Source organism: Hemiscyllium ocellatum, chromosome 24, assembly GCF_020745735.1.
Source record: "Hemiscyllium ocellatum isolate sHemOce1 chromosome 24, sHemOce1.pat.X.cur, whole genome shotgun sequence".
In the NCBI taxonomy this organism is placed as follows: domain Eukaryota; kingdom Metazoa; phylum Chordata; class Chondrichthyes; order Orectolobiformes; family Hemiscylliidae; genus Hemiscyllium; species Hemiscyllium ocellatum.
Genome location: NC_083424.1, coordinates 24,271,159 through 24,293,932, shown reverse-complemented (window position 1 = coordinate 24,293,932; position 22,774 = coordinate 24,271,159). Strand labels below are relative to the sequence as shown.

Sequence of the window (22,774 nt, the reverse complement as noted above, 5' to 3'; positions counted from 1 at the left end):
GAAGAGCAGTGCCTGCCCACCCACATCCTATTGTGGAGTATTTTTACTAGATGTTGCTGTGGTCAACCTCTGCCCTGCTCATTGATATGTTTTTAATACCCATTTCTAAATCAAAGCGGCAATGATTGGAATGCATGTCAGACCTGATATCAGCTGGCTGCTGAACCAGAAGATGTGTGCTTCTCTTAATGAGAGGAATAGGGTATTTTGGATAGTGGATTTGCAGAAGATGGAATAGGCTCAGCAAAGTTTGGATCCTCTTCATGTCCATCTATTTCTTACTGCTGACTGTTTGTTTGGTGCTGTCTCTCCTGCCCTCAGTGTATAGATTTTAGGTGCTGGGCTAGTCTGTTTGACACCAGTCAAGTGTGTAATATCAGGCCTCATGTTGCACCTTAAGTCTATCAACTAATATTTCAGAAATCTTATCAAATTCCCACAGACAGGTATCATTACAATGAAGTACAAGTATAAACAATGAGTTGCCATTTTGCAGCATAATCTGACTTTACTCTAAAAGCTCGACATCCTGACTGCATTGAGCCATGCCCAACCAAAATGAGAAACAAGTCAATCTTTCAGGATTTCCCACCTTAGTATTAACACCAGAGGACCAGTTTCTCCTCCTCCACCTTCCCATGAGAGATGGTGGACTGTTGTTGGGAACAGTTACTTATAGTCAACCCTCCATTCTGCTGATACTGTGTGCTGTTCACTCCACGATTCACAACAGACCAAGTACAATTCTCCCTTGTGCCTTTTATGAAGCATGAGTGGATGGAAACAGCTTTCTCATACCCAGGGTTTTAGTTTTGCTTTCAGTCTGTTGAAGTTTGGGTTTTGGAGTTGAAGCTGTGCGATACAACTTTGAGTCTCTGCTGCTAGATTCTGCCGTTCTCCTGCACTAGAGAAGGTAGCAAGGGAGGCAAATCTGTTTTGCTGAATTTACCTTTGCCAAGGGTGTGTTTTATGGGAGCTGCTATTTTTGAACATTTTGATTAGTAGTTAAGTAACATTTTAGCCATTTTGATAGTGTTAAAGTTAATGCCAATTCTTCTTTGTTTGTATTTAACTGTGATGTAAGAATGAAGTGTCTTTTCCTTAAAGCCTAATAGTTTGACCAATCAAATTGCATGCAGAGCCTTACAATTGCCCTTAAATAAAAAGAAAACATTGCACTCAAAATTATCCCCTTAATATATTTGAGTCGGGTTTGGTCTGGTCTATAACCTCCTGAGCCATTAAGACCAGAGAAATCCTGGGTTTGTGCCCTTGCTTGTGTTGAATTTGCTTATCTTGCTAAAGCAGCAATAAGAAACACCACAGTTTAACTACTCCATTCTTTGGTTGGGGAAGGAGAAGTTGAGCAGGAGTCTCACTTTTGATGACTAGGTAATGTCTTGTCCCAACACCTTGTCCTGGAGCAACACTGAGGAAAGGAGCTTACGTAGCATATAAAGACCTGTTGCAACAAATGCCCTATTTCTCTGCTGTAGATTGTATGTTCCATTCCTCTGTTACTTCTAGTCTTGATTATTGCAACATCCAATTGCTGGGCTTCCCATGTTCTTTGTTTGATGTATGCACCTACATAATTCAGATTCATCCTCTTGACTTTAACAGCACACCGCCCCACACCAAGGTTTCCGAAGACGAACCTGAATACGAGTCCTCGTACCTCCAGAACTCCAAGCCCTGCACCGAGCCACTTCTCTGAAGGCTCAAACACACTCAAAGTGCTTGAGCTTAATGTTCAAACGGATATAAAGGCGCCATCTGCAACAGAGTTTGTAACTGTGAAACAAAACTCAATACGACCTGATCGACCATTCAGTCCAACTAACACAGCTGGCAAAACGACAACAGAAAGGTACCAGGATCCATCTGTCAACTCAGTTCGTGGAACTGACAAAATCAACAAGCGTTCCATTCAATCACGCAGCACATCTGTTGGAAGAACTTCTTCACCTCAACCACGTGATCGTTCGGTACCAAGACTTACAAACTCTAGAAGGTAACTATGTAAATGTTTTCATTGTAAAAGTTCTGATTTTGAATAATTGCATACATCTGAATTCTATATCTGTTAATCCTTTGAACTACATTGGGCCCTAATTCAGCAGTGGCTCAATTTTCAAATCTTTGTCCTTGTTTCCAAATCTCTGTATCGATTCCCTCCTTTTTATTTACAAGCCTTTGCAGCCAGGCAAACCTCCGAGCTCTTTGTCCCTAATTCTGACCCCTCTTACCTTTTTTTTATATTTTTAATGGTTCCACCATTATCAGCGACCGAGCACCTAAGCGGCAATTCCTTCCCTAAACCTCACTACTGACCCCTTTTTTATTGAAATGTTCTTTTAAAGTTAGCCATTCCAATCGAGCCTTTGGTCATTTTAAGTTGCTCACTGACATTTTCTTTGACACTTGCTTTAGGACATTTTACGTAATGGTTGTTAGTGTTTGAGGCTTTTGGGATGATTTCAAGCTAAGTGTATTATTGCTTAAAGATCTTGTCAGATTGCCCATGGTCTCTGGTGAAACTCAATCTGATGTCAAGAACGTATTCACTGTACATTTTGATCGAATTCTTCAAACTGCAGTTATATTGAGTTTGGCATCACATGGAGACAAATGTGCCCAGTAAAAATGGCATTTCGATATCATGGACTGAAGTTTCTTACAAGCTTCAAATTTTGAGAACAGCTGACCTAGAAGTGCTGAATGCAATTTAACAGGTTACAGTAGTATCACTAGGCCACACACACAAACTCTGCAAGCCGCATGTATTGACACAGATTCTTCTGTTTGAGATCTTCCTAGTTCCCCATGGCTAAAGGAGCCTTACAAATTGAATATGGTTCCCATCAATTTCATCAGTACAGTGCAGTTTTTGGTGTTCAAGGGGAGGTAAAGGATGAAAGATTTACTTGTGAACTCAGACATTCACAGCACAGAACGAGGCCATTTGGCCCAGCGTATCCATGTTGGTTAATAAGATCTATCTGCACTAATTCTATTTTCCAGGTTTTGGCCCATAACCCTGGAGATTCATGGCCTTGCAAGTGCATAATTAAACATTGCCCAAATGTTAGTGGAGTTTGATTCAACCGCCCTATTCCAGCAGCCCTTCTAAGTGGGTGGACAGTAAATATCCTCCAATCTCCTGGACTTCAACCTCTTACTTTTAAATCTGTGCACCTTGATAATTGATTCTTGTAGTAATGGATAGAAGCTTTCTTATCCATCTTCATCTATGCTCCTCGTAATCATTTACACCTCTGTCAGGTCACCCTTCAAACTTTGCTGCTCCCAAGAATCTACCCCAATCTTTCCTCTTAGCTTGGACCCTCTAGCCCAGGCAGCATTGTGGTAAATCTCCTTTCCACCCCCTCTACTATCATCTCATCCTTCCTATAAGGTGGTATAGTATTCCAGTTGTAGTCTCACCCAGCATTTCATACAAGGCCAAAATTTGCCTCCTTTTATCTTGGATTTTATGCTTCAACTAACAAATGTAAGTATCCTTATGCTGCCTTAACAACCTTACTTACCTGTCCTGCTACCTTCAAGGATCTATGGATGTGCACCAAATTCCTCAGATCTTCAATACTTTCCAGAGTAGTACCATTCAGTGTGGTTGAGAACTTGTTGGTCCTCCCCAAATGCATTACCTTGCCCTTTTTTCTTATTCTGGCTTGAATTCTATTTGCCACTGCTCTGTCAGCTGACATGCCTATTGATCCCCTCCTCCATTTTACAGCTGTCGTCATCCTCTTTATTTGACACCACCTAATGTTTGTGTCATCTGTAAATCATGAATGTACCCAGCACCAAGTCCTGCTGAACCTCACTAGAAACAGACTTCCAGTCACAGGAGCATCCTCCTACCAGCACCCTTTACTTACCTCTTAGACAATTTTCATTCCAACATACCTCTTTGCCTTGGACTCATGAGTATTGACACATGCTTACGAACTTCTGATCACATTCATCATCAATCTCACAGTTCTTTCACCTTAGTCCAAGTATGTATTGCAAGTTTCCCAAAATAAAAGTTGTCTGAATGGCTAGCGAATCTGGCTGGTATTGTATCGGAATCTGGGCTTCGGTTAATATAGTATCTACGTTTGTGTAAAGCTGAATGCTCATTGAAAAGAAAAGCAATTACTTTACGACTGTGTAATTCAGAGTGGAATATTACATCCACTGGCTGACAATTTTACTGAGCCTTTACCAAAGGCTTTCAAAGTCGATAGTCTTTTGGATTCAATTTATTGCAGCCAAGCAAATTTTTCTTTTCAATGTTACTCCTGACCTGTTTGAAGCTGCTAATTCTTACTGGGGATAATTGCAAAATGTCAATTCCCTCCAGTACCTCGCCCATGCAGCTACTTGCAAGGCAGTGAATTTGAGAGCTTTTAAATGGAGAGGCATCATGGCCATTGGTGATTTTTTTTTTATTTTGGAAAATGTATATGTTTAAATTAGTAGAGCATAGTTAGGAATTTTTTTCAATTATTATCTGGTTTTCTTAGTCTTCTGGGACCAATTACGAACTCCTGTTTTTACACCAGCTTTCAGCCCCACACCCTGATAATTAAAGAGGAGATATTGACAATACCACTGAAAGATTTTTAATGTTTTTCATTTTGTTTTAATTACACAATGTAGAAGCAGATCCAAAACTGACAAGTGGCAAACTGTGTTTTGGTTTTACGAGTAATAGGACTTGCTAATACCTAATAATGCATATGATCCAAAAAACTGATTTGTCACTTGATATTTATCAGGAAGGCTTTATGAGCAATAGCCTTTCTATCTACAGGTCATTAGGTTTGACAAAAATATCTCCGCCTGCAATTTGGAACAAGATAATGGAATTGGATCAGGCCAAAGCTTTAACAGCTTAAGAGCTCTGTCTCTTGCTAATTTCCTGTTAAGGGCCAAAAAGCAATTACATACCACTTCAAATGACATTGTTGCCAAGTATCTATTTTATTTGTCCAATCAGTGATGCACTTTATGCAAATGTATGACAGACATTTCATTTCATATCTCTTATCCTGTGCCTTTGTTCAGGGAGAAATTAAAAATGCCTTTTGGTTCAATATTAATCACTCTGAAGTTGGCAGCTACGCTATGAAAGAGCAGTATTATTATGTCACCACAGCTGTCTGGCTTATAAGGAGGGGGGAAAAAGCCTTGATTGATTTATTTAGTTTCTCCTTCTTTTTCAGCCTTGTCACCTTGCATTAAGGGCCTCCTTACTCCTTCATTTTTAGATTTTGGTTCTAAAAAGAGCAAACACCCTGATTATTATGGAAATATGTTTTTCTGTAGCTTTCAAGCATTAAATGTCTTTATCGATTGTAAAGCTGCATCATCGTGTCATGCTTGTCGACACTTTGGGTCCATCTTGGAGTTGGGCCTCAGTGGTGGTTTAAAATCTAACTTGTCTGTCCAGGAGTTGCATCAGATGAAAGACCAGTTTTACATGCAACTCTATCTTGCTGTAAAAGAGAGGGAGCAATGTGTAAAATCAGCATTTCACTTGGTTTGGGCAGTTTCTCATGAGGGTAGCTAAAAATATTGTCAAGTCTGAAATAGAGCATCAATTCCATCCCTGCCTTAATTCTGTAGTTTTATTTTTATTCTTGAAACAATTTTCTATTCAATTCAAGTAGATGTAATTTGACTAAAAGAAAAATCAAATGCCACATGTTGCCATTTCTGTATATAGGTTATTATTAAATACTTTTAGGGTGCAAGGTTCAAAAAACATTGTAAAGAAGTCCATCTGTGATAACAAATGGTGCATTTATGACTACTATTATCAAAGGAATAAACATGATTGTGTTCAATATTAGCATTAACTGGTGACAAAGAAAAATCATGCCAAACAAACCCATTAACTATTGTAGTTTTGCAGTTTGACCTCCCCTTCAAATCAGTTTATTACACTTTTTTAAACTATTAACTACTTTAACAATAATTAATTCTATTCGGCCATTTTAGAAAGGATTTTCTCCATTTCTCCCTTCCCATTATGCCATCTAGAGGGTAGGCAGCTGACATTTCTAGGGCCTCTGCCCAGGGTAAACCACTGGTAGGATGTCATTCAGAAATGTTCAAGATACTCTGTTCTGTCAGTGTTCAAGGCAGAGTGTGATTGAGTTACCTGATCTTGCTGGATTATGGTACAATGTCCTTGTTAACCAGGGTACAGTTTGTTCATATGTGAGCTTTTGATAGTTAGTGCCCCATCTGTAGACTCTCTGCACCAATCCACATGTTATTGCATATGGTTTCCAGCAGGAGGGTTTGGATTTGGGCTAAGTGCGGATACCTGGATCGTGATTCTCTTTCCTGCCTCAAGATTGCCATTTGTGATCCTCCGTTGCAGCTGGGATAATGACCAGTCCCACTTGCTCTGCATGGATTCTGGGAACATCTCAAATTGAAGCAATCATGGCACCTGGCAACTTCTGTCCTTTTTTGGACTTTCCCAATTTAATTTGTACTTGAAATGCAGTTGTTTCTGCTATACCATATGTTTCTTTAACGTGAATTAGCTATAACACTTTCAAAGAATTTAGACCACTATTTATAGAACGTGAACTTTCCTTACCCATATTGGCTATAATGCAATTCCGGTTTAAATGGTGCTGCTGTTATTTGATTTTCTTGTAATACGGAATCGCACCGGAACAGAACATGTTGTGTCAGAACAGATCGTAAAAACTTGATGGAAGAACAAAGAGTTTAACACACACCTTTGTGGTGGTGGGGTTCTGTTATTAAATTAATATCTCCCCTTCTATATTAACAATTTGCATGTATATAGAACATTAATGCTTGGAATATTTTGCTACATTAAAAATGAGACCTGAGTAAGTGTTATGAAGTAGGGATGCAAATAGTTTTGAAGATGAGGGGTGAAGGACATGTATCGAGGCTGAAAGTTTTTGAGGGAAATTTTAGAATGTGCAGTTGGATGGCTGAAGGTTGTGATACTGAGAGGAAAGATGGACAACCTTTTCTTGGTTTGCTGTATAAAATATACTGCACCTTTTCCCAACTCCTGAGTTTGAGATTGATGTCACTATGAAATAGTTTTTCACAGAAGCTACCGGCTGCTGTAATGTAAATCATTTAACATTCAGCCTACGGAAAAAAAAAAGTCTGACCTTTACACTATCAGAGCACTTCTAATCTAATGTTCTACTCATTCATTTCAGATCAATGGCATGAATTATTAATCATTCTATTGTCTATCCTGAAAGCAAGTCTATCTGTACATTACTTTTATTACGAGCGTTCATTTAAATGATATTGTTTGTGATGTCATGAATTGAATGTATCCTTAATAGACTGGGATGACCATTGCCCCCGCTGGGTCCTGTGCTTTTTGGAGAGTTGGTGTGGACTTGATGGCTGACTTCCACACTTTAGGGATTTTATAGGAAAGATGATGTTAAACTTGAAAGGGTGCAGAAAAGATTTACACAAATGTTGCTAGGGTTTGGAGGGAGAGGCTGAATAGACTTGGACTTTTATTTTCCCCCTGGAGTGGCTAAGCAGTGACCTTCAGAGATTTATAAAATCATGAGGGGCATGTGTAGGATAAATAGCCAAGGTCTCTTCCCCAGGGCTAGAGGGCATAGGTTTAAAGGGGGAAAAAGTTAAAAGGGACATGAGGGGCAACTACTTCGTGCAGAGAGTGGTGCGTAGATGGAATGTGCTGCCAGAGGAACTGGTACAATTACAATATTTAAAAGGCATTTGGATGGGTATATGAATAGGCTGGCAAATGAGACTAAATTAGTTTAGGATATCTGGTCAGTATGGACAAGCTGGATTGAAGGGTCTGTTTCTGTGCTGTGTAACTGTATGACTGAGTCCCTCTGACAGCTTCACCGCAGTTCTCTGGTGTCTGGGGGAATACTAAAACCTGCTTTCTTTTTGCAGCACTGACCGCAAGTATAAATGTCTAATGTGAATGTGTAGGGTGGATGTTCCAGGAGGGGGGGTAGTTAGGTTGTGATTGGGAGGTGGGTGAGGAGTGGGGTGCGTTGCTAGTCCAGGTAGGTAGATCAGGGGTTAGCCTGGTTGTTTTCTACCAGACACCATGCATGGCATTGACTTCCTGGTGAGTGACCTTGTTTTCAAGGAGCAGGAGGAAATTGAATGCAAGTATCTTCATTGGCAATTTAAGAGTTTTGAAGCACAATATCTGGTATGAGAAATGATCTAGAATCCTCTCCCTCAATTTCTCACATTTTCTCCAAATCTGAGCAGGATGAATGTGGAAACATGCTGGTGCCTCTGAATCATTTGCAAAACTAAATTCAATGAAGAGCAAGTTCTGACTTGATAAATATCTACATGGTTTGCGTGTGAATGTATTCAACTGTGTAATTAAATCTGATTTCAGAAAGCACCTGTTGAAAGCTCAGTATCCGGAAATTGACAAGTTCCAAAATGTTCTTGCTGCTTTTGTGTGCAGATTCTGATGAGGATCTGACCTGATGCTGTGAAGGAAAAGGGTTTAAATGAAGACTACCATTGTTATCATCTATTTACATGTACATAAGTGTCATTTTTAATAAAGTAAAATATCCCAAGTCGTCATGTGAACATTTTCAACCTAAGTTGATATCTGTGATAGGAGGATAAAATGGTCAGCCTTGAAGAAGAGACTTAGCAATTAACTTTCAATTGTAGTTTCTTGTAGTGTGGTGGAGGAATGGTAGTGCAGGAAACCTTACCAATATGGTAAACGTTCCTGGTTTGGCAATAAGGAGATTTCTTCTTACAAATTTACTGCTGTAACATCTGGTAAAACCAGTAATAATTGATCACAAAATACTGTATTGTTCCTTAATAAGGTGTTTAAACAGTCTTCAGTCATATCTGAATAGGGGACAGGTTTGCCAAAACCAGTATGTTTTCACTTCAATTCTGCATTTGATGTATAGAAATTTATAGGCAGCAGGAAGTGAGTATACTGTAATTTGATCAAAGGATGCAGATGACTGTGAACCATGAGAAGAGAGTTATTACACTCGTCGTAGCTATAATTTTATAATAGTGTTTGGTGAAATTGTATTAATGGCATTTAAAAGCTGGCATTGCATTACCCTGATGCCGGGCTTGCATTTTATGCAAGAGGTTATTGTGACGCTATCACGACAGTAAGAGTTTCATCATGGACTAGTATCAGGAAATAATTGTCCAAATTGTAACAACTAAAAGCCCAAGTCTATTTGTATAAAACATGTTATTGCTCCATCAAATGTCCCATCTTTATCCCCACATTTTTAATTTCTGTGGAATCGTAGATATTAATTAATTCATGAAGCAAGGGCTGGTAATGGTGATAGCAGTGTCCAGTCCTCCTGACTAGACATCAATGAGCAGACATACAAATGACTGGAATTCCTAATCATATATTCTTGTCCCTGTCTCTTTCCCTGACAGTCTAGTATGCTGTGATGCTGTTAGCATTGTCCATGGTTCCAGTCTGCTGGTGCAGCCTGTTGAGGGTTTGAACCTGGAATGTTTTTCCACTTAATGACACAGGCTAGTTTTCATTTTGTTTCTTAAAGCTTTTAGTTCATAAGAGATTGTGGAATTGGCCTGTTGCCACCTTTTTAAAACCTAATTTGTCGATTTGTTTTTCTAATGCATACTTGTATATTCATTTTGCTACAGGCAGCATCTCCAAATTCAGCAGAAAACTGTCCAAGCAAGTTTCGAGCCCCTGGGGCTGGTATTCACAAAAAGTAGATTTGACTTGCGTCTCAGCAGAATAAATAACTCATTTTGAAGTACTGACTGTAACACAACAGATGCTTTTACAATTCCTTTGAATTGGCTCATACTTCATGACCGAATAAGTGGAATATTTTTCCCACAGTGCTGTATTGCATTTGTGAAGCAAGCACCTTGACAACGCTGACAACTGCAAGCTGTTAGTTTATAATTCATGACAGCCTTTATTAGGCATGGTCATTTCTGTTTCATGAAGCAATGTCCTTCATCGGGCAAGTCATCAAAATCCTTTCAAATGGGGATTCATGCTTCATCTAGAAATGTTGCTAGTGGTAAATTCACTAACTTATTCTGATTTAACTTTGTAACTTGTTTTTGGTTTTTTTTTGGCTTGGTTTGTCTGTCATTGGCAAGAATTCATGAAAGATTTCACATTAATCATGTGCAGTACTATGAAAGTCACCACAACTTTGAAGCATGATACATTTCTCTATTGTTAAACAGTATTGGTCTGGCAAAGTTGAAAATGACATGATTAATATCAACAAAAATGTCTACATGTTTGTGAATTGCTGTTCTGAACATTTCATTTTTAAAAAAAGAGAGCCTCCTCTCTCTCCTGTTCAGTCCCTTTTTTTTAAATCCTCCTGTGTAATTATCAGTACAATGCACTATTTGAAGCCTATTTACAGGATATTTGATGTACGTGGATGTTAGAGGGTGTGGAAACGTGTTTTGCTTTGCGCTGACAACTTGGCCTTTAGTTCTGCTTCCTCCTTGTAGACTCAGTGCCAGCATCTTGGAATGATCATCTGGACCAACTGGTTTTATATTTTCAATTGAGCATATTCAAAATTAATAATGTTCAAATTTTTCTGCATCCTATTTTTTTCTAATTGACTCCTTCAGAAGACGTTGATTGCATGGACATTCTTTGTTTGTGTCTAGCCATTCTTGTCTTTTTCTAAAGCTTGATATTGTCAGAAAGCATTGATTCAGTCGTGCTGCATTCATGCATGCGTGTGTGAATGTAACAGGCAATGGAAAAATATGCGAACAGTTTTAGCTGTGTTGATGTTTTCCATTTTGTATTCTGAAGAACAGAAACATGTTGTATTTTTAAATGCAGATAGTTCAAACAGCAAGACCAGCTTGTACTCAATCTTTTGCATCTTCATATTATGTCTGGGTGACTAGAGGTGGACCAAAGAAACAGTCCTTCGTCCCCCAACCCCTCACCACTACCACCACCCCACCTCACCGCACCCCAAGTGTGCAAGTCTGCAATTTTGTATCCAATACTTGCCCCAACACCAGGAATATGTTAGTCTTTGATCCCAGTGACTACCATTCTATTGCATGTCTACTCTTTCACTTCCAACTTGTAAATGTTTGTCATTCTGTTTTGTAGTTTTATATATCTGCTTCCGTGGAAAAGACAACACTTGGATTTATTGCCTCATTTGGCAAATAAACCTTGAATCAGTGTGCCTGAATTGGTCAGTTTTGGCAGTTTGCCATGTGTAAATGTTTGGAAATGTGATTCCATTTGTTGAAGCAGCCCAAGACTCCAGTCTGCTCTAATTAGAGTGGTGCTGGAAAAGCACAGCAGTTCAGGCAGCATCCATCCGAGCAGGAAGAAAATCGACGTTTCAGGCAAAAGCCCTTCATCAGGAATAGACGCAGGATGCCTGCAAGGTGTAGAGATAAATGAGAGGAAGGTGAGAGTGGGGAGAAAGTAGCATAGAGTACAATAGGTGAATGGGGGTGGGGATGAAGGTGATAGATCAGAGAGGAGGGTGGAGTGGATAGGTGGAAAGGAAACTAGGCAGGTAGAACAAGTCATGGGGACAGTGTTGAGCTGGAAGTTTGGAACTGGGGTGAGGTGGGGGAAGGGGAAATGAGGAAACTGGTGAAGTCCACATTGATCCCTGCCTAACTCCAGAGTTGTTGTTCTTCATCTTCTGTAAGCATCAGCTCATACAACATTCTCTTAAAAGGAAAATAGAAGTGAGTTTGCCTCTTTCCCCCCCCCCCCCCCCCCCCCTTTAAGCTTTTGGATAGAAAAGTCTGTAGAGCTGTTTTAAGTTTTAAATCTAACTCTGTAGTAACCATTTTTTAATTGTCCATGTCCTGCCCTGCAACACATTAATCCACCACTGCTGACCTACATTGACCCCATTCCTAAATCTTAAACTTTTCATCCTTTTGTTTTAAGATGAATTTTTAGAACTTTTCTCCTTCACCAACTCCAATCATCTGCACACAGCTCAGAGTATCCCAATTAGTTTAGACTGGTAATATTTTTTCTTAACCCTTACCCCACCCAAAACCTTTGGAGGAACTGCCTTTTGACTATTGAGTTCTTTGCATTCATTTCCTTTCTAAAATAGCCAACACTCCATTGATCCTCTTCATAGAATCCCTACAGTGTGGAAGCAGACCATTTGGCCCATTGAGTCCACACCGACCCTCTGAATATCATCCCACTCTATCCTTTGAACCCCACATTTCCCATGACTAACCCACCTAGCCTGCACATCCCCAGACACTTAGTGCAATTTTTGGTGTGGCTAATCCACCTAACCTGTGCATCTTCGAACTGTGGGAGGAAACTGGGTCACCCAGAGGAAACCCATGCAGACACAGGGAGAAAGTGCAATCTCCATACAGACTGTCGCCTGAGGCTGGAATCAAACCGAAGTCCCAGTGCTGTGAGGCAACAGTGCTAACCGCTGAGTCACCGTACTGTCCCCTTTTAAAACTGTCTTCAAAACTGACGCCTTTAAACAACTCTCCTTGCTGAGTAGTTTTTCTGTAGCCCTTGAAACCATCCTTTTTTTTAATGTGTTAAATGAACTGTGAATTCAAATGGATAATTTTGTTCCTATCTTTGTTATTATACTCTAACATTGTTAACAAGTGACAGTGAACATGACCATAATCGCATGCACTTGATTATTGTTTGAACCAGTAATCCCAAGCCAATCATCTTTTATTTCAAATTTTATGGATAAAATCACTTTCTGTCTTTTAGGCAAAGAGATGACTCAATTCCCCGACGGCAGCCAGGTGACCATGAAAGTCCATCTACACAAACTGGAAGACAGAAGACATCACTCTCTGTGAGTAAGGCCTTAAGTGATGATGTTCTGATCATAAACCGAATTGGAGGTACCCACATGATCCAAAGAAATGGAGTGAAGCAAGATTCAAAGCAATGGACTGGTCAAACGAGGAGGAGGAGTGAGCCATCAGACCAGAGTGCGGGCTGTGAAAAGTCACGCCAGTCCCTGGATACCCCTCCGCAAAGACGCAGTAATGCACGTGTTTCTCGAGAACCCAACAGGACACCAAACCAGAAGCCAACTGTGATAAAGAAGGGGAAGTTGCAAAACAGCAATGCTATCCTGATCAGCCGAGGGAAAGAGGGACAGCATTCCTGGGTTCGTGCAGATGAATCAGAGAGTAGTAGTAAAGAAGCAAATACAAGGATTTCTCGAACTAAATCACCTGTTCCATCAGCTTTAAACCATTTGCATGCAGCTCAGAAAGAGACCAAATGCCCAACTCCTTTAGTTTCCAAGGCAAAGACATCTATGACTTCAAAGAGATCATCTAGTCCTGTGCCTAAAGTTTGTTCATCCAGGCAGTCAATACCATTGTCTCGACCTGGCAGAAGCACTCAGCAGGCTTTGTGCTATGACGACAATCGGAATGTGTTAAATGTTTGTGTAAACTCTCCTGACCATCCCCAGTCTTCTGTTGGCTGCAGTGACACAAATGGGTGCACTCCAAGCTCCCCCTCAGAGACTGAAGGCGAGGGGGGCATATTCAGTGTGACCCAGGAATTTGATTCCAGTAAAGAACAAGAACTCTACAGGAGCTTTGAGGAGGAATTTCTGGCAAATACAAAGCAAGTCCCATTGGAGGACGGTGACCATGAGATTTCTGAAATGTTTCTTGATGCTACCACAGTCCAGCCAGTTCAAAAAGCAGAGCAGAATGTCATTGATTCTGCATACTACTCCATAACCACCTCCACTACGTCTGTAAACCTTATGAACAAGCTGCAGGGTCACCTCCGGGAAGAGACTGAAAAAATCTCAACGCCCCTGTTGGGGTGCTTATGCCATGACACAAACTCAATGGTAAGTGAGATCCAAGAAGGATATGGTCAGATGGACTGTGTAGATGGTGGTGGATGGCATGGAGGGTGTCCAAGTGTATGCACAACATCTAATGTTCTCAAAACTATAGAGAATGTAAAGGAACCTATACTGTCGAGTCCCTTAGCCGAAAAGACATTTTATATGATGCACCTGAGGGGCCCAGCAGAACTGGAGAAGGAACAGAATGGGGATGTCCCCACTGAAAGAAACACTGAACAAAGGGACTGCAAGGCAGTGGGCAGAATTCCTGCCTTGAACACAGGGGATGATCAAAGCCATGAAAACAGTGAAGGATCCTTCATTGAGACATCCAGTGAGTCGTCTGTTAATGTCCAACTGAATTCCCATCACAAACATGGTGTTCAAATGAGGCCCAAGAAAGGGCTAAAGAAACCCGACCGAGTGCCTTCCGTTTACAAGCTGAAGCTGCGGCCCAAGATTCGGCCACGCACTGACAATCAACCAGAAAAGAGGCCCTCGAGAATTCCCACACCGGTCAGCTGCAAATCAGGCCTGAAGTCTCCAAGATCAGCTCCCAGCTCTCTACAGGATAGACGCAAGCTAAAACACAAAATAATCCTACACCACGAAGAACTTCAGAGTTCCAGAGAGGAGCTCGTGCCTTCGCCCACAGAGACCAGAGAGGTGGTTCCATCGGTTAACCAGGATGATGGGTCCTGGGTTTAACTTCTCAAATGAGTTCCTTGTTTACAGTTTAAAACTCTGAGCTTTTCCTTTGCACTTGTATCGATTTTGAAATGAACCAAATGACTATCAGCATCTCAGGTTGAATGCAACTCAGCAAGTTTAAAAATCCTAATCTCCCTGTATACTTAGTGCTGGGACCGGAGCAGAGAAAGGAGGCGAATCTAATTGGATGGGATGACTAGAATCCTCCAATTACCCGACACTGTTTGTTGCAGGCAGGGATTATTGTTGCAGTTGGTTTCTTGCAATCGGACAGATTCTTTCACCTCTACTTTGGGTTCATCTGTCACCAGGGCTGTTGAATTCTGACTGGGACATTGGGTTCTATCAATGGCCAAGAGTTGTGCCCCATGAATTCCTTTTTTGAAATGGAACACCAAATCTAACAGTTATGAATCTGGATGTATTTTGCTTGACTTTGAGGGGAATAGACTGAAACCAAATGGTCACTTGTTTACATTTCAAATGTGGTACAAAAACAACCTTCCTCCTAGAGACCAGCTCCTAGCCCAATGACATTTCTCCTCTTGGTTTCTCTGATGGGGTGTGGTGGTAGAAAACTAACACCAGCCGAAACCTCTTGTCTGTCCACTCGTTTTATCGTGCGTATTTCTCCTTCAGTACATCATGTATCTTGTAGCTGGTGACCTATCGTGTTTGTGTAGCGAGTTAGAGAATTCACCGCTTGCCCTTAAGGTTTGTTCTTGTGTGGTATTTATTTTGTCAGACCTGAGATGTTCACTTTTTTTTCCCTGTGCTGCCAATCCACAAGAGTCCGAATGATTGTGTGGCAGGACAGAAATGTGGGAGCTTTTATACTGAGCAACATGCACTGGAACTGTCGGGTGTTCACACACTACCCAATCCTCTGAGTTAATAACTGACTGAAAGTTAGAAATCTTAAATTATACCTAGGTGAGGAGTTAACCATCTCAAAGAGACCAAGTGATCCTCGGCTCGGCTCTGAGCAACCAGTTCATTGCATCATTTGCACATCTACAAAACTCTCTATCGAGCCAGTTTCACTTCATTGTACACTGGCACCTGGCTCAATCTCTGCAGAAAGTGGTGTTCTGTGTGAATGCTGCTGAAAAAAATTATTAACTGATTAATTATCCAACCAGTGGGTTAATCTCTGGAATGGGCTGAGTAATTTTTAACAAGGTTAATTTCTGTACAGTAATCCTTTTAAAAGCAAAGACTTAGTGATCCAGAATGTTTGAATGGGGATGGTTTTTGAGCGGAATCTGTAATGTTAATGTGTTTGATTGAGAGTTCCTGACTGAATACACTTTAACCTCTGGATTCGATGTAAATACAGTTTCTGCTCAGAGGTTGGCGCTAAGCTGAGCAGTGCTGCTCACGGGCAGAGACAGGAGAGAGTCTGGGCGAGGAAGCGGTATTGGACAGTGAGAGCTCAGGTCTGGAGACCCTGGGAGATCAGCATTCTCAATTAAGCACACTAATCCTACAGGTCCGATATAATCTCCCAGGTTAATTCGCACAGCAGGGGTCTGCCTGGGTTCTGGAATATCTTTATCTCCCTGTATCTAACTTGAATAGTTGGTGTATTATAGAGTGGAATCCCAAACTTGAAAATCACTTACGTGTAGGAATTGCACCTTTCTTAAAATTGAGCCACTTCTATTCACAATCCTGTTTGGGTTGCCCCTCCATCTCGCCATTATTCCTAAATCCCACTTGTCCACAGACAGTGGATGAAACTTTTTAAATTGCCAGAACATTAGAGATATGTAGCTGTTGACACGGTGTCGCCTGCGATAACGTCCTGGCATTTAAGTTGTGAATTTTGATCTGTTTAATTATGAATGAATATACAATTTGCCCACCAAAATCTGGGGGTAAATTATGCCCCGTTTCTGTTGCTGCCCCCTTGCTGGTCAGGTTGAAGTAAGTGAGAAATGCTTCAAGTAATTCCCCCTATCCTTTAGAAGGTAGATTTAGATGTTTCACTTCCAAGTGACATCCATAGTACACCAGGCCTCGCTCTGTGAGGTTCCTGTGTTCTTTTAGAAGCTCACAGCCAGTTCTCTCCATTTGATGTGATAAAGTTTCTCGTTCTCAGTTTCAGATTCCATATTTGAATTTACAATGTGAATTAATTATTTATGCAAAAGATTTGTGCCCCACCCTTTGACTTGACTTGTGGAAGGGAATTCGGAGTAAATAGCCCAAATACAGCCAGCACAATGACCAACACCCATTCAATTTAAAATTGTTAAATTGTCTTGCGGGGATATTATGTTTAATTTTGGAACCAGTCGTATTGCTGCTACTTGCAGGTACATTGTTTGCACGGTGTTAAATTTAAACTATTCCCTCAGTCCAAAACTGACTTGTGGTAAATCTAGGTAGTGTCACCTTATATTTAAGGAGTTGGTTGTAGGGTATTTGATTTTCTCTGGCATGATTGTATTTATTCAAGTGTAAAGTATGCAGTTATTAACTATGCAATTTCAGCTGGTGAAAACGTTTTAATGAAAATATCTTAAATGATTATTCACTGGTTATTTAAATACTGATAGCACTATTCTGCTAAAGATGTTTAAAAAATTGACACTAAGTAGGTATGCATTAATTGTGGCACATTTAAATTGCCCGTTAAGTCCTGAAATTCAACTAATTCTGTCATAGAATTTGAACACCTGCAGGTGGCTGTTTTTTAGCCTGATACATATCAAAACATGTATTAACAGTGTTCTTTGAAAAGTTGACTAATTAAGAAAATCTAGTGCAGATATTCAGGATTTTGCCTTTCTTTAGAACTCCTATTTGTGTAAATGAGCAGTTACATTTGTTTGAGTGGAATTATTTTTGGGCCATTTTTGACAGGATGTATACGTGGTAACCAGAAAGGCAGCTGGTATTGGAACCTGTCAACATAACAGATGCTTTTAAGAACAGCTGTACTGCAAGGAAGGCTTGACAGATCCAGTTTGCCAAGAGGCACTAATGAATAGAATTGTGCATAAGTGAGGAAATCACTGCTTTGCCCTCCACTGATTAGAGAGAGTTTTTCATGCAAGGATTTGGTCTTTCTGACTGTCCCTTTTTGTCTTATTTCTGTTTTCCTTCTCCCCGCATTATTTCTCTTTCATTTCCCCCATCCCTAATTGTTTTCTCCCCTGACTTTCTCATGATGAGGCCATTTTATTATTTTGATCAAGACTGAAAGTGGAAAGTTACCCCTATCACTTTAAGAAAGCTGCGACAGACTGTATGTGCTCTATATTTGTCTTGTCAGTACCTCAACTTCAAAGGCTCAGGAACAGCCTGAGCCGGATGGGAGTATGTCGACAAGGAAAAGTTATCTTTAATCAAATCCTGTGCGTATAAGTACATGATTTCCATAAGAAATGTTAACGTCTTTAAGGCAAACAGGATTGGCTTGTAGCATGTTACACAAAAACCCTCCTGGTTTGAATTGAGCATTTGTCTTTGAATTATAATTGGTGCAAATGGGAATCTCCAGCCTGCAGGAGAGGAAATAAAATTCACAGAAATAGTGTGACCCGTTCAAAGGCCGAGCAGCTTAACTGAGATTATTAATGGAATTGTACAAGGAGAACCTTGGGGAACGTTAAAAGCACTGATCACCTCTGTCCACTTTTTTAATAGGCTTTTATTTAGATTAACAGTAGTGGTTAAAATGCTGAAACATTCTTGATAAGATCCTTGAACATGTGCAGTGCATATGTAAATTACACAGTGCTTCAAAACAAATGCTTTGCCTCCCTGCCACCCTTGCCTTAAGGTCTTGCTTCTACTCTTTAACAATGTAAAGGAACATAAGAGTTGTAATTTTTTTGTGTTTGCAATGAACAGTGTTTTGATCTGTCCTGTTGGAATGGAGCAAGTGAGAATTAAATGTGAGATTGTGATCCAGTAATGTCATGAAAGAAAAGGAACTTGTACCAAAGATCTGCAATATTTGTAAATGTTTAGTTTATTTCAAAGTAAGGTCACACTCATTGTATTATTTTAAAATAAAATGTTAAATAAAGTTCTTTTTATAGAAACTTCCTGTCTGAAGCTATTTATTATCTGTGAAACAAATCTCTGGTAATAACCTGCACCTCTTTCCTTTGCAGAAATCCTTTTAATATATTTGGAAATTTTGATCTTGGAAAAAAGGGACAGAAAATTATATTTTCAGCAAATGCAGGGCCTTGAGGAATATTTCATCTGTTTTTATAAACTGAGTAGATGTTGGGCATTCAGCATTTTCAAATTTTTCAATCTTGATTAATTTTCCCATATTAAAATGATTGGGGGTGGGGTACAAATTTGCATGCTAGTGTTAAGCTTTTAAAGAAAAATCCTAGCTGTCTATCACCTGAGCTGAAATTTTGTTTAGAATATTGAGAAAGGTGTTTGGCTCTACAATGGTGAACTGATTATAACTGGACTATTCCACACGTCTGTTCAGTTTTTGTGGTCTTGCTATTGATCCTAGGTTTTGTTACTAACCGTAGATTAGAAGCAGGAATAGGCTGCTCAGCCTTTTTGAGCCTATTTTGCCATTGAATAAAATCATGGCTGATCTGAATTTTTTTTCAGGTCTGTTTTGTTCCACTGTGTTACCCTTTTCAGCCCTATACCTATTGAGAATCTACCTCTGCCTTTTAAAATAATGGACATCTCACTTTTAAAGAGTGATCTTTAGTTTTCTAGTATCTTTACCGTCCTTCATTTTCCAAATGTCTCCTCCCTTACCCACCACCCCAACTGCTCTGAGTCATCTTAAGGTAACAGACTCAGCAGTTTTATCCTAAGGTAACTTGCATTCAACACTAATTTTATGAAGATGTGGGAATTTTGAGAGTTAAAAGACAGCAGTGACAGCTCTAAGTATTCTCAGTAAGATATATTATGGGGGGGGGATAGCAGTAAATAAATACATTTCAAAATAAAATTATATCAAGTCACAACAAAACCCATGGGATACTTCTTCCCATGGGCCCCTGAACAAACATCCTCCTCACAGCTAAACAAAGACCCTAAACAGTATGGCCGATACATCTGCATTGGCATAGTTCAAAAAGGGCTGCCATGTTCTTAAAATAATTGTTCTTTTTGGAGCACCATATTCGTAAGGAAGACCAGGGGAATATATTCCATAACTATTCTATGTCAATTCGAAAATCCCAGAGGCTTTCCAATACCCAACTTACTAAACTCCTTTTCCTCACACAAAAGGAAAGGATAGTAAATAGTTTCTTCCTGTATGCATCTAGAGAAGGAAAATTTGCAAAGCCCAAACCAATCTCCGTTCCCAAAATCTTTGCCAAGGCATTCGCTACACTGTTCCAATATCTATGGCATGTCCACAGACAATGAGTACAAACTTCTATTTTACATTTGGGGCACATTGGGGATGCTCCTGCCTTGAACATTGCAAGCTGCTCTGGTGTCATATGAGCCCCATGAAGTATCTTCAATTGAATAGCCTGAGTTTCAATTACAAATAGAGATCTTCCTAGCATTTTCCAAGCTATCCTCCCACATCTCAGGAGATTTCCATCCCTAATTCTTGATTCCATATTTTATATAGCCACTCCATGGCCTTCGGTACCTTATTACCAAGCGAGTGGGTAGAGAGTACTGACTGAGGGTGCACCCATTGGCCAAAGCACACTCCTTTCCATATCTGATTTGTACGGATTTGTCATCAATGTGGTCTTTTTGTATGAAATCTCGTACTTGAAAGTATTGAAAAAGGTCCCTGTAAGGCAACCCAAACTTCTGCCTTAACTGTTCAAGGGCATCATGACCTCCCCATCAAACAGATCTCCCAAACAGGCGATGCCTCTGGACTCTCACATTTTAAATGCAGCATCAGTCAAGCCTGGCTGAAATCCCAATGTTCCTGCTATAGGAGTAGAAGGGGAGGTTTTTTTTTGTGAATTACCCTCATCCTGTCTCGCCATCCTCCTAGCTTTAATTGTTAAAAACTCAATTGTATTAAATACAATGATCTTTAATAACTCATCTATAAATATTAGATTGATGAGGGGACATTTTGCTTGGGAAGCCTCCATATCCAATCAAATTAATTGGGTCTCTCTCGACACACAATCAGCCACATATGATAACAGATCTCAGATGGTACCTCCTGAAATCTGAAAAATCTAGACCTCCCCTTCCTTGTGGGAGCTGCAACTTATCTAATTTAATAATGGGCCATCTATGATTCCAAATAAAGGAGCCAAGTTAACCATAAAGCTTACGCAGTGCCTGTCTCGGCAACATCAAAGGAAACATTCTCATGGGGTATAATGCTTTACAATATTCATCTTGACCAAAGCTATTCTTCCTAGCCAGGATATCTGGAGTTCTTCCCAGCATTGGAGGTCTTGTCTTATTTTCTCTAATAAATGTGTATAATTAGCTTTGTATGGCTGACCAAATAGCGAGGTAATAAAAATACCTAAAGAGAAAACCTCCCAGTGACTACTGAAAGGGGGAACTGGATCCATCCAGAAAATTGGATATGCTGGTAAGACGACCTTGCGGCATGGCAACTGATTTCGTAAAGTTAATTTTGTAACCTGAGGACGTACCAAATAAGTAAACCACTTGAATTAAGTGGAGCACCGATATCGATGGGTCATTTAAGAAAGGAAGGACATTGTCCACATAAAGTGATTTTAAGCTTACCCGATCCTATCTTTGGGGCCATTATATTAGGGTCAGTTCGGATAGTTTCCGCCAGAAGCTCAATCACTAGTGTAAATAATAGTGGTGAGTGAGGGCATCCTTGATGACAACCACTGCTAACACTAAGGTTAAAATCTTCGGAAGAGCTTCTTCAAGGAAGGCATCCTTGCAAGAGGATTCGCAGTAGGTTAAAATCTTCCTGATGAAGGGCTTATGCCCGAAACGTCGAATTTCCTGTTCCTTGGATGCTGCCTAACCTGCTGTGCTTTAACCAGCAACACATTTTCAACTGCTAACACTAAAACTATCACTATGCCAGTGGTAATCACCGCTGCTTTAGGGTCATTATATAATACTGCAACCCACTTGGTAAAGACCTCTCCAACGCAAAACCATTCCATTGTATAAAAGAGATATGGCTATTCTACCCGATCGAATGCCTTCTCTGCACCTAGGGAGACGACTAATCCCGATATCGCTCCCTGCTGGCAGACTTGTGCCAAATTCAAGACTCTTCTAATGTTATTAGTAGATCTGTGACTCTTGATAAACCCCAACAGATTCTCTTTTATAATGAATAAACCCTCTCCAGTCTTAATGCCAACATTTTTGAGAGAATTTTAAAGTCCACATTCAATAAGGAGATAGGTCTGTACAAAGTACAGTCATCTGAGGCTTTTCCTTTCTTAAGAATGAGAGAGTTATTTGCTTCTCTTAGGGAGGACGGGAGGCTACCCTGACTATATGAATAGTTATACAAATCTATATGTAGTCCAGCCAATTTGTCTATAAATTCTTTTTAGAACTCAGCCTGAAATCTCTCTGGACTGGGCGCTTTACTGCTCTGGAGCTGCCTCACCACCACCTGGGCTGCCAGGGGGTTATTCAAAAGCGACACCTGCTCCAAGGTTAAGCCTGAGAGGGCCATTTTTTTTTTAAGAAGACTCCATCTTCCTTGCTCTATCTTTACAGCCCTCTGACTTCTACAACTCAAAGTAGAACTTTCTAAAGGCTGCATTGATCTTTTTAGGATCGCAAGTCAAGGTACCAGCACCCTCCCTAATAGACATAATGAATTGGGGAGCCTTTTTCTTTCTGGCAAGCTATGCTAGATACCTGCCTGGCTTATCACTGTGCTCAAATAATCTCTGCTTCGCAAACAATATCTCCCTGTTTGCTGTTTGAGTAAATGTGGTATTCAAAGTAGGCCGTCCATTACTAAATTACAGCAGATTACAATCCTTAGGGCTATTAACGTACACTGTCTCAGCTGCCTTCAGGTGAACCTCAAGCAGACGCTGTTGTTTTCCCTTTTGTCTTTTCCGGGTCACAGAATATGACATAACCAAGCTGCGGGCATATGCCTTAGCAGTCTCCCACTGACCATACCTAAGTTAATGTCCCAGAAAGCTTTAAATTCCTGCAAGAAGTATTTTATT

At 40.2% G+C, this 22,774-nt stretch overlaps 1 protein-coding gene across 1 annotated transcript in view; it reads left to right on the top strand.

Moving 5' to 3' along the window:
* gas2l1 (growth arrest-specific 2 like 1) overlaps nt 1–18,694 on the top strand; it is a 64,783-nt gene extending 46,089 nt beyond the window's left edge. The window contains exons 4-5 of the mRNA XM_060843584.1: nt 1,624–2,014; nt 12,812–18,694. Coding sequence (XP_060699567.1) covers nt 1,624–2,014; nt 12,812–14,633 — 2,213 coding nt within the window. The 3' untranslated portion in view covers nt 14,634–18,694. The remainder of the gene's footprint in view (nt 1–1,623; nt 2,015–12,811) is intronic.
* Nucleotides 18,695–22,774: the final 4,080 nt, after the last annotated feature.